General features: G+C 45.9%; 1 protein-coding gene across 2 annotated transcripts in view; it reads left to right on the top strand.

The window, feature by feature from the left end:
- The window catches only part of TPD52 (tumor protein D52), a 216,284-nt gene that overhangs the window by 38,283 nt on the left and 165,171 nt on the right, over positions 1-12,830 (top strand). For both annotated transcript variants that reach the window (XM_039523247.1, XM_039523246.1), the window contains exon 2: positions 9,906-10,021. In XM_039523247.1, coding sequence (XP_039379181.1) covers positions 9,906-10,021 — 116 coding nt within the window. The remainder of the gene's footprint in view (positions 1-9,905; positions 10,022-12,830) is intronic.

Raw genomic sequence — 12,830 nt, 5'->3', positions numbered from 1 at the left:
ACCACATCTCTTTGCACTTCTGACTGGGAGTTTTAGGCTGTAGTCCCCTGTAGTTCACTAATCACTTGAGCAGGCCATCTGCCTAAAAGCCAGCACCTGCACATGGCTTTCTCCGGAGATAAAGACAAATTAGCTATCAGTAACCACCCAGCTTTCTCTGACTACATTGCATCAAAAATATTGTTTTCAGAAATAAATAGAACAGAAACAGGTAAAATGTACCAGAAAAATCCCAGGACCCATAGACAGAAGGGCAGGTTAAAGTACTTCCAACCCTTCAGCAAGGATTTTCAGGGAGAGGGCTGGGGACCAAAGGTCACATCCATTTGCTGGATCTGAAAGAAGACTGTCTGTGTAAATTCAACCTCTTATTCCAAAAGCCCTTTCTTTTGTTTTTCTTGGGCCTTCAGAGTGTGTGTGTGCATGCAATCACTCCAGGAATGGCACTTCTCTGGAGCTGTTCATTGCATCATATTATAATCACCCCCTGACAGTCGTCTTTAAGTTCCTGGAGGAACTGTGGTAACCTTCCTTCTCTTCTTCCCCCCTCCCGCCCCACTCACAATGGAGTTGAATACAATTCCTAGCCCACAACGATGCACAATATTAACTTGCTCTAATTTTCTAAGTTCCATTGAACATCTGTACTCATGCCAATTCTGCCTCTGATAAGCATAAATGTTTAAAATTCCTAATCTCTCTCCTGCATAAAATTGTGTAGCTGTTTCCAACAACCTGCCTCCTCTTGAAAGCATGTAGTAAAGTAACTGAGGGTAGTATAGCAATATATTTCACTAAAGTTGTGTTGCCTCAATATGAATTTAATCCAGAAAACTTCCACTAACTTTTTTGGAATATACTGACTAGTACTAAATAGGCTTTAGCCAAAGCACCAGGTGCACAGGTTACAAAGGTAGATGAACTACATTTCCTCTTTAGCTTGTGAAACTTAAACTTTTTGTACTGTCTGTTAATCAGTTTGTCCATTGCTGACCCCAGCAATAGGTCTCATCTGAAAGTATCTTGAATATATTGGTAACTCTCTTTTCAGGTGACAAATACTATGAGTATATTAAACTGCTGAGATGGGTGCTGCATTGTAATCTTGCTAGATAAACACAGATTCTGACTTTTTTATTTTTATTTTTGCTAACCACACAAATTACAGACAGTTGTTGCACAGACAACAGGAAGCCATACACAATTTCTTGTTTCTGAGATTATATGCCATCTGTGTAGGACTTTTAGAATAGATTATGGCTAGTAATCCTTTTGTGTCCTAGAAGATTAAGGATATCCTGGTACAGCTGCAGTCAGCTGACTTTTTTTTTATTTAAATGATTGAAAATTCTGGCTGCAGTTCTGCAGAAGACTAAGACGTCCCAGAAGCCTGTGCATAGTGTGCTGGAAGTGTTTGTTTACCAAGGGAATGGTCCGTAAAACCCAGCCTAGGTTATAGATTTACAGGAATTTAACCTTGTGCTATGCCACAACTACGACATGGCTCAGAAGTAACTTAATAAATGTGTACTGCACTTGAGTCATATGAACGACTAAAGTCATCCAAAGGAAATAAAGCGCAGTGTGGGAAATTACATCTAAATCCTATGGTTGGGATTACTAAGTGAATGAGGCTGCACAATACTGACAATCAGGATGAATGCTTCAGTGGATGTTGATCTATATTAAGGAGTGAACATGCATTCTGAACTTCCTGGGATGGATTGGAGGGATACAGATCTAAATGAGGATTATAAATCTCCTTTTGATTTCAATAGTGGAGTTAACAAAAACTATCTCTACCTGTCACCTAGTGTAAACATTTCTCCACCTGGATCACCTGTACAGAAGAATTCTGGTAACTTTTTTTCCTTAATATTTTTTGTGAGGGAGAGCCGTGAGTGTACTAGTTTACTTTAATCTATGTAGAAATTATTACAACTGCAGCGAGAGCAAGCAAATTCTGGGAAATCTAGGGGCTGGTGTTGTGGGGGCCCAATTCCTATTCTGGCAACATCATTGCCAGAAAGGGTTGCAGATATAAATGAGGACAATTTGGTCCACTGCTCCCAACTTGGGAGGCTTACTGTCTGAAGCATATGTACTGCAGATCATTCCATAATAGAATGACTGACTAAAATTGATTTCATGCTGTAAACAAGCTGTCTGGGGTCTGAAGTAGACTGAGCAAAAAGGAGTGATCTGAAAGCTGACTAAGAAAGCAATTTTTTGCAGGATGGGGATACTTAACATAGCTTAACAATTGTTTAGTTGCATGTGAATCTTGCATCAAAAAAAATCTTGAGCTTAAAATAGCCAGTGCCCCAAATAGGTGGAAATTGGACATTAACTCTTGTTGGTTCTGTATCGAAGTATTTCCCAATCTAACAAAGGCCCATAAAGTCTAAACTACAATTCCCACATAGCTTTTCCTCCCCCCACCCTGGTGCAAACTGCTGTTTGTGTGCACAAGAAAGTTAGAGTCTGATTGGGATGAATACTGCTTTTAGTGCCACATGTACCAAATAAGCCTTCTTGGTGCTCTTGGTCTAAAGTTAAACATTTATAATTGCATATGAACTGGCACTTTGAATTTGTCTTGAACACTTGTGAAAAGATTCTCCAGCTGGAGAACTGGGAACCTCTGGCACCCTCCTATGCTCATTTGTTTGCTTCTATTCCTGCCTCATCCACCGCTCCTTATGCTAGTGAACACATTTGCTCTCGTTCTGGTCAGATCTGAATGCAGTATGAACAAGAAGTTGCTTGTAAACTAATAAATGGTAAATAATGCAAAAGAATATGGTACCTCTCCCTCTTCTCTCCTCCCTCCCCCCCCCCCCCATGAGGACAGAACTGTTAAGAAGCATGTTTTTTAAAGCTAAACTATAGGGATAGATAAAGCGACAGAGTCCTGTGGCACCTTATAGACTAACAGATGTATTGGAGCATGAGCTTTCGTGGGTGAATAACCACTTAGTCAGAAGCATGATAGAAAAGACTGGGCACTTGGTCCTCTGTAGATAGGAGGCCTAAGGTATTAGTATGGAGAAAAGACAGGTATTTTCTCATCAGACTGACTAGAGAATTTAATGAAATAATTTACAAGTGAAAGTTGAGCTAGAGAACTTCTTCCCAGATTGAAGTTAAAATGAAAACCAATGACTCCTGTGGAACAATGACAACTCTATCCAACATCTTCACCTTAAATTAATGTGGGAACTCAAGGTACGCATCCTCAACATGACCAAGTGTTCTCTAGCAAAATCAGGGAAACTGACTTGACAGACCTGTAAATTAGGTACTTCATGCCTCTCCTCTGTGAATCACAAAGCAAAAATCCCTTCCAATTAGCCTGTAAGCAGTTATGTGAGTAAACTTAAGATCACTAGCAGGCCAGATTAAGAAAAATCATTAATGTACATGGGAATAGTCCCCCCCGTTCTGTTCCTGGGCTTTAAACTATTATGCCTATCATGATACTTCATAGGTTGGCTCCCCTTTAAGGCAGATACAACTTAAATAACGTTTTCACAGTACTGTACAGTAACAGTGGTCCCCAACACCACTGCAGGGGAGAGAAGCTGCAGCCCCGGACCTGCTGGGGACAGAACTCCGGGGCTGTGGGAGCCGGTGCTCTGTCCCTGGCAGGTGCAGGGCCACAGCTTCTCTCCAGCTTCAAAAGAAGCTGCGGCCCCGTGCCTGCTGGGGACAGAGAGCGCCGGCGCCCACAGCCCTGGAGTTCTCTGTCCCCGGCAGGCGTGGGGCTGCGGCTCCTCTCCCCTGCTGGGCACTAGGTGTTGCACATCACTGCACCGCTTTGGGGACCACTGTCAAACTGACTGGTTTGAAACCCTGCTATACCGCGACCCCGCATTTAGCACAATGGAAGTTTTTGGACCCCAAACGTCATGTTATAGCGGGGTTTCACTGTATTAATTTTGGCCATCCCTTAGTTTTTGTAAAGATAGCTACAAGTTGTGTGGGGTATTTTAGTTATCAAACTAGTTAAAATTCTGAAAAAATGCCACCTTACTGTTTATCCTCTGTTTTCATTCTACAATGCTTGCTAAATAATCTAGCCTCTTAATCTGTTCAGTCCAGACTTTAGTGCCTAAAGAACTGACAGTATCCCAAATGTACATTGGAGGAGAACTCTTAAAACGGGGAAAGATATTTTCTTCTGCAAAATAAGGGGATTAGAGAGCTCTGACTTCTTACGACCTTTAAAGGTCTTAGGTGGTAACAACTGTTACTTATGTCTTGAGGTGAAATTGAGTTGGTCAGTCACTTGCTAGCAATGTGTCAATATTGTCTACCCACATCCAATGGAGAGCTTTCCATGTGCTACTGGGAGGATGAGGTTTTTAAGCTTTTTTTGAGAAGTTCAGATCTACTATGAAGGCTGGTTAAAACCTTGGCTTCAGGAGTAACTTAATTTGCGCTAGCTGTAGGGGAGGAGGATTCTGAATAGCAGTGATTTCCAGTCTCCTGAAAATGTGGCACCACAAAATCCACCTTTGCTGGTGAGTGGTGCAGAGGTTGAAGACTAAATGCATATGGAAGCCTATCTACAGTCTTGATCTGGGTGGTCTTGAGCTCAAAATTGAGGCATGCTGTGATGTGAAGAAGATTGTACTGTTTATGTTGACCCTATTCCTCAAATATATAGATGTTGCTGACAATCTGGCATGTTTCATTAGCACTGAATTCACAAACTGTTTATGGATAGATAATTCAGATGACTGTTCCAGTCATCTTGTAATTAGGGCTGTCAATCACCATTAACACACAGCACAATTAGTGCATTAATTTTTTTTAATGTGTGTTAATCGCAGACCCGCTGGGTGGGAGGGCAGTATCAGCTGCTGCGGAGAACCTATGTCTGGTCAGGTGCAGTAACACAAGCAGTCACCAGAGGGTGGGAAGAGAAGGGGCTAGAGAAAGATGGTTCTCATCCTGGCTCCAGCAGAGAAGTAGAGATCTTGACCCTTCCTTCTCTATGCTATGTTGGCTATTCAAAACTAAGGCCTTGGCTACACTTGTGCGTTATAGCGCAATAAAGCCTTCAAGAGCGCTCTACCTCTCTCCCTGTCCACACTGGCAAGGCATGTAGAGCACTGTGACTCTGTGGCTGGAGAGCTCCTGGTACTCCACCTCTCTGAAAGGAATAACGTTTGTTGCGCTCTCGCTGGAGCACTGTGGCGCCAGTGTGGACACCTAACGCACGCTGGCCTCTGGAAGTGTCCCACAATGCCTGTTCTAGCCACTCTGGTCATCACTTCTGAACTCTGCTGCCCTGTCCTCAGGTGACCAAGCATCAGACCAGCCCTTTCAATTCTCTGGGAATTTTGAAAATCCCCTTCCTGTTTGCTCAGCCAGGCGTGGAGTGCTCTCAGCACATCTTTCCAGGTGGCCATGCCTCCATGCACCAGGCGATCCCCAGTACGGAGCAATGGTGAGATGCTGGACCTCATCAGTGTTTGGGGGGGAGGAAGCTGTGCAGTCCCAGCTTTGCTCCAGCCATAGGAATTATGATACCTTCGGGCACATATCAAGGGCCATGATGGACAGGGGCCGTGACCGGGATGTGGTGCAGTGTCGGGTTAAATTGAAGGAGCTGCAGAATGTGTACCGCAAAGCATGCAAGGCAAATGGCCGCTTGGGTGCTTCCCCCATGACCTGCAAATTCTACAAAGAGCTGGACGCGATACTTGGGGATGATCCCACCTCCACGGCAATGACCACCATAGATGCTTCTGAGCCCAGCATGGGGGCGGGGGGAGGAGGAAAGCGCGAGCGATGGTGCTGAGGCTGGGACAGACACATCAGAATCCCTAGATGCATGCAGCCAGGAGCTCTTCTCGAGCCAGGAGGAAGGCAGCCAGTCATGGCATCCGGTGCTTGGGGAAGGACAAACTACAGAGGAGGTTCTTGGTAAGCGGCTTTCTTTTCGGGAAGGAAGTTTTTAGGTACAGGCTCTTTAGGTGAAGAGGGTAAGAGCGTGCCTAGATGCAGAATAGCACATTGATGTGGTCTATCACATCGTGGTAATCGGCATTGGTGATCTCTTCAAAAGTCTCAGCCAGACTGTGGGTAATGTGCCTGCGCAGGTTTATTGGGAGAGCCAGCATGGTTCTTGTCCCAGTCAGGCTAACGTGTCCATGCCACTGTGCAGTGATGTGCGAGGGGACCATTGCTGCACACAGGCAAGGTGCATATGGGCTAGGGCGGAAGCCACATTGTAGTAGAAGACCCTCCCTGGCTTCCCTGGCCACCCTCAGCAGCGAGATCTTCCAGGACGAACTCCTGTGGAGAATGTTGGGACAGTGTTCAGGGTAGGTGCCCCCTGCAGCTGTTGACTCTTTCCAAGGCACAGAAACCCGAGGACAGTACAGCCATGGAACAATCAGTCCCTACGCACCCTGTGCTTACTCACATTTCTGGAGCTCCTGTGGGTTATGTCACTTGCTTTGGGACAGGCAAAGTGTGTGTGTGGTTTTTGTCTCTCTTCTCCTCCCCCCCCTCCACTTAAGTGCAGGGGAATCATTGCTCTGTCTGGTGTGTACAATGCTGCCTCTGTTAAGTGTTGCATTTTGCCTGTCTAAGTGCAACCTTCAGATCTCAGCCGTCATTCTTATCACCGGCCGACAGACTGAGAAGACTCCAGAAGAGGCTGCGTAAAAGCAAAGAAGACATGCTGCGTGAAGTCATGCAGCAGTCTCTAAACAAGAATCAAAAGGCACAGAAGTGGAAGGAAAGCGAAAGGAGTTTTCCGCCAGGAAAACGCGATGCACCGGCGGCAAAGCACGGAAGGGCTGATTAGCATAATGGAGCGCCAAGCGGACTCTATCCAGGCGCTCATTGCCATGCAGGTGGAGCACTACTGTGCTTGCCCCCCCTTGCAGTCCTTGTCCCAAAACTCTTCCCCTTGTGCCCCCATGTCCCCTCCAACCCACTTTCCCCAACATCCGGGTTCTTACCGCCCCAGCTGCCTCCTACACCCGTAGCTTCATCACCCACCCACAAAAACTACGACCCTTATCCACTGTACTCAACCCCCCTCAACATGCCTTATAGCTATCCTGAAGTGTAGCACTGGGTGCATAGCAGTCCAGACAGGATTCAAGAGTATGAAATCCGGACATACTCAAGCCTATGAGTGAACTGGTCCCCACCCCACCCCTTTGCCTTTTTGGTATTTGTGTTACTTTTTTTAATGAATTTTCTTTTCAATAAATGGAGTTTTTTACTCTGAAAACATTTTTAGTGCATAAAGCAAAATGCCCAGGAAAGCAACAAGCACTGTGTCGAAGAAAAACTCAGTTCTCACTTTTTGTTTGGGTGCAGCAAAATCAAATTCTTTATTATTTCTCCAGTAATTACCATGGAGGGAGAGAGTGCCATAGGACAGGACACACAGTCCAGTCTCTCTGGTAAACAATCATCACAGCCAAGCCTTTATACCTTTTACAGACAATTTCTAACAATAATACAGAAAGTAAAAAAACACATTTTTTTTTTTTATATAAAAAAAAAAATCATCTTTGTCTCAATCCTAAAAAAAAGCAGCAAGCATTTTTTTTAGTGATTGCAAGGTCATAATAACTTACACAGTTGTCCACCTGTGTCCTGTCTATCACTACTATCTTGCTCTCTCACGTCTTACGTCATTAAGGTTACAGTATGGCCTGACTTCTGCTAACTAATTTATTTTAAGATCTCTTCAAAATTATTTATATTTTTACTGGCTTCCACAACTGCAAGTCAGTGTACCAAACACAGCCACTGCACTTAACTCCCGTACAGAGCACCAGACATTACTGGTGGCTTTCAGCCTCAAATTGCTCCCTCCAAGGCATCCCTAATCCTTGCAGCCCCATGCTGGGCCCCTCTAATAGCCCTGCTCTCTGGCTGTGCAAATTCAGCCTTCAGGTGTTGACCCTCTGAGGCCCATGCCTGAGTGAAGCTTTCACCCTTCCCTTTGCAAATATTATGGATATAACTGTGGGGATGCTGTCTTCAGCCAAGTCCAGCTTCCCATAAAGAGAGCACCAGCAACCCTTCAAATGGCCAAAAGCACACTCCACAGTCGTTCGGCACTGGCTCAGCCTGTAGTTGAACCGTTCCTGGCTGCTGTCCAGGCTCCCTGTGTAGGGTTTCATGAGCCACGGCATTAAAGGGTAAGTGGCATCTCCAAGGATCACAATGGGCATTTCAACTTTCTCTACGGTGATCCTCTGGTCTGGGGGAAAAAGGTCCTGGCTTGCAGCTTCTTGAACAGGCCAGTGTTCCGAAAGATGTGTGCGTCATGCACCCTTCCAGGCCAGCCTGCGTTAATGTCAGTCAAACACCCACAGTGATCCACAAGTGCCTGGAGAACCATGGAGAAATGCCCCTTTCAGTTAATGTATTCAGAGGCTAGGTAGGCTGGTGCCAGAATAGGAATGAGTCCCATCTGTCACCTCTCTGCAGTTAGGGAAACCCATTTGTTCAAAGCCAGTCACAATGTCATGCATGTTACCCAGAGTCATGGTTCTTCTGAACAGGATGCGATTAATGGTCCTGCAAACTTGCATCAACACAATTCCAACCATTGACTTTCCCACTCCAAACTGGTTAGTGACCGATTTGGTAGCTGTCTGAAGTTGCCAGCTTCCAGATTGCAATAGCCACCTGCTTCTCCACTGGCAGGGCAGCTCTCAATCTCGTGTCCCTGTGCTGCAGGTTGGGGGCAAGCTCAGCATACAGTCCCACGAAAGTGGCTTTTCTCATCCAAAAGTTCTGAAGCCACTTCTTGTCATCCCAGACTTGCAGGACAATGTGATCCCACCACTCAGTGCTTGTTTCCCAAGCCCAAAAGTGGTGGTCCATAGCGGTGAGTATGTCCGTGAATGTGACAAGCATTTTTGTGTTGTATGTGTTACGTGACTCAATATTATTGTCAGACTCCTCACTGCTTAAGATCCAAAGTGACAGTAACTCGACTGCCAAACGAGATGTGCTGGCGAGACTTGTCAGCATGTTCTGCAGCCGTTCGGGCTCCATTCCCGCAGACCGAAAGGGAAGACAAAGCATGCTCTGCACAGAAACTGTTGAACGATGGTACCAAATGTGGACAGAAACACGGATTGCTGGGATGCAAAGCGATGCATCACGGGGTGTTGGGACAGGATCCAGAATGCCCCACACCCCCTTCCTACAAGCCACAGTGCCAGAATGGGAAGAGGTGCTCTGTGGGATAGCTGCCTATAATGCACCACTTCAAGTGCCGTGAATGTGGCCACGCCAGTGCGCTTGCAGCTGTCAGTGTGGACAGACTGGAGCGCTTTCCCTGGTGCACTCTCCGAAGGCTGGTTTAACCAAAGCGCTCTACATCTGCAAGTGTAGCCATGGCCTGAGTATAAAATTCCTCATTTGTCTGCAGAGATGTATTAAAAAAGCTGTAGACCTGGTGTCTATTTAACAAGGTCTTCTTTCCCAAGCCCCAGTTAGAGAATATGGCTGTTCTCTGATCCCACCTTAGTGCTAGGTGCTACCTGTATCTTCTTTGAGAACTTGACTGGTAGGCTAAAGGATGACAGGCAGTACTTCCCCCCTGGCTACAGCAGGGGTCTGGGCAATGGAGATTCAAGGATTTCTGCTTTCTTTCTTTTCTATCCATCCTACATGTGTAAGAAACAGCCTTCCAAACTAAGGATGCTGACTTCAATGCTGATGTCAAACTAAGAGGCCCTTATATAAGTGCCAAAACAATTGCCTTAAGGATTTCAGGACTCGTTAGTACGCAAACTCTGGCATTGTAGTGTTTGCCACGAGCAAATCTTGTGGTCTCCATGGCGATCACAATACATCTACCATCTTGTCTTAGTGAATAGAGTACTCTATTAATCTTTCTCTCCCAGGTTTGCTGAGCTCAGACACAGTACCTGAGGTAGGAGAGGATGCTGCAGCTACCGTTAATATGGCAGAAAATCTTTCTGAAGAAGAACAGGAGGAACTAAGAAAAGAACTTGCTAAGGTAAAGAACAATCTTTATGCAAGTGGCTCTCACTCTGAATGAAATCTTTCAGAAACGAGTAAGTTGAAAATTTGAATAAGATCCTTCTATTCTGACAGCCAGTTCAGAGAAGTCTGGGAAGCACTGACCAAAATGGTCAACTTCGGGTCCCCAACTTTAGGCATTCAATCTACCTTGATTTTAATTCAAATCACAAATCTCACAAATCTCACTAAAGTCAGCTAAAGCTATCAGTGCCCAGCATTACATAACTAGCCATTTTCAGTAGATGCCTAAATACAGTGTTAAGTGTCTCTTTAGGTGCCCAGGCTTGAACACCTTGTCCATTTCCCTTCACACTTCAACTTCAGAATCCAATAGTAAAACACCCACTCTGCTAATGTTTTGGGGTTTTTTGTAGTGTTTATTGATGTGCACACTTACTGCTAATGGTTAACAAGGAAATTAATCTTGTCCTTAATTCATACCAGCAGTAAACATTGTTTTTAAACAAAGACCTTATCAATGAGCCAAAATGAACTAAGCTCCTAAAGCCTTTACTTCTAAAGCTGTTGAGCACTCTAGTTTCAGTGAAACCGGAAAAATCAGGCCACTCAAATAATACTTTACTCCCGGGGGAATTCTGCACCACTGCATGTGCACAGAATTCATTTTCCCCCACCGATTTCTGTGCTTCCCTGCAGAAAAATGACTTTCTGATGGGGAAGCTGCAAGAGCAGTCATACACCACTCCCTATTAACACAGGTACGACATTTCAGGCACCCAGAGCAGCTCAGAGAAATCACTGTGGGGCTGTGGACACCCCAGCCAGTGGCTCCTACCTTGAGCTGGGATGAGCTGCTAGTCCTGGCTGGGCTGGAGGCAGAAGAGGATGGGATTTCCTCTTCCCTTGCAAGGAGTGGCTGGGGCTGTCAGACCCACCCCCAAAACCTCCTGTGGCTGTAGGAAGCTCAGCATCCTCCCCTGCTTCCTGCCCCCATCACTATTCAGCTGTGGGGAGGAGGTGTCGTTGTATAGGGAGCTGCTCCCCCATCCTCACAACCCCTGTACATCCTGACCTCCTGTCATAGGTCTCACCCCCACTTAGAGCTGTTGGGTTCCAATATGGGGACCTGCATGAAATTTATCTCTAAACTAAAATCCTAGTTTAGATCTAGTAAAAGCTGCCACCACCCAATCAGGTATGTGGATTGGGACACAGTCCTTCCCCAAAATCCTAGGGGATCCCAAGAGCCCCAAATCCATGGAGTTCTTACACCCAGGAGGAATAAACCATTCCCCCCCTGCTTCCTCCCCCTCCCTTTTCCTAGGAGAGACACACCAGGATCTAACTACAGAGGGATACCTCCCTCCTCCTCTTTCCCTGAGAATCCACCCAAGGAAAGCCCAACCAAGTCCTTAATAGAAAAGAATTTAATAAAGAATAAAAAAGAAAGTCACTGTCTCTGTAACCAAGATGGAACAATATACAGGTCTAAACTTATCAATCTCTGGAGAGAATCCCCCCTCCTTTCTTTCTTTCTCAGTAAAAGCAAAGTAACAGTACAGAATTAAAGAAATTCCTTCAGCAACACACAATTGCAAATGTAGAAATCAAATTATAAGACTAATCCGCCTTTCTAATTAATACTCACTATTGAATAGTAGAAACTACTCCAGGAGAACTTGGAGACATGACTGGCCTCTCTTAGATCCAAAAAGAGAACTCTCTAACAAAGAACACAGACAAAGGCTTCCCTCCACAGAGATTTGAAATTATCTTGTCTCTGATTGGTCCTCTGGTCAGGTGGTCATCAGGTACTGCATGTTAACCCTTTACAGGTAAAAGAGACCTTAACCCTTAACTATCTGTTTATGACACCTCCCAGACACCCCTGCCAAGCCTCACCCCATACACCCAGAATCCCCCTAGCCAGCTATACCTGAACCCCACTCCACTGAACCTCAACCCCACAACTGGAGCCCTCTGCACCCAGACACCCTGCCTCCAGACCCCCATGGCACTGACTCCCCCCACTAGCACCCAGACCCCATCCCACCAAGCCCCACTCCCCCCAGCCCCAGTCCCCTGCTGAGATCCCTCCACTGAGCCCCAACCACCTTCACTTGGAAGCCCCTTCAGAGTCACATTGCACCTGGTACCCCCCCCACCCCATGAGCCTGTGCATCCAGACCCCCCATACCTAGACCTTCTACTGAGCTGCCTGCACCCAGACTGTCCCACACAGAATCCTCTAGCGCCACACTGCCCCTCAGATCCTGCTTGGTTGAGCCTGCGTGCCCCAATCTGGTGCACAGGGAGAGGGCCCCAGGGTGTTTCTGGGGTAGGCCTTGTGTGGTATCAGGGTCGAGTACAGCCTCACCACTGAGTTCGTGTTCTGGGGTTGGGGAGGCTGCAGGGTGATCTCCCACCTTTTGTGCAGCCAGTGGCCTGTGCTCCCCACTGCTATGCTGGAGCCTCCACATTTATTTATTGACAAGTAAAACTTGCAGAATTCTAAAATATTGCATGCAGAATTTTTAGGTGCAGAATGCCCTCAGGAGTAAAGACTGCTAGAGCCTCCATATAGTTTAACTTCAGACCCTTAAGTTTGAACATCTCTACCTAAATGCTCGTTTCACATATTCTAGAGTTGATGAATAAAGCTGGCATTCCCCAGCTAGTCATTTCTCTAGCCTCTGCTGGCCTGTTTGGTAGTGGTGTTCATATATAGGCAGATTGGTTGAGCACCTCTCATCTGAAGATAGTGTCTCCATAGGGTGCTTCATGTTGGAGGCTCAAACCTTGGCATTTGGCTTTTAAGAAGT

This window comes from Mauremys reevesii, linkage group 2 (assembly GCF_016161935.1).
Source record: "Mauremys reevesii isolate NIE-2019 linkage group 2, ASM1616193v1, whole genome shotgun sequence".
Classification (NCBI taxonomy): domain Eukaryota; kingdom Metazoa; phylum Chordata; order Testudines; family Geoemydidae; genus Mauremys; species Mauremys reevesii.
Note: the sequence above shows the minus strand (reverse complement) of the source record. Positions and strands in the feature narration are given on the sequence as shown.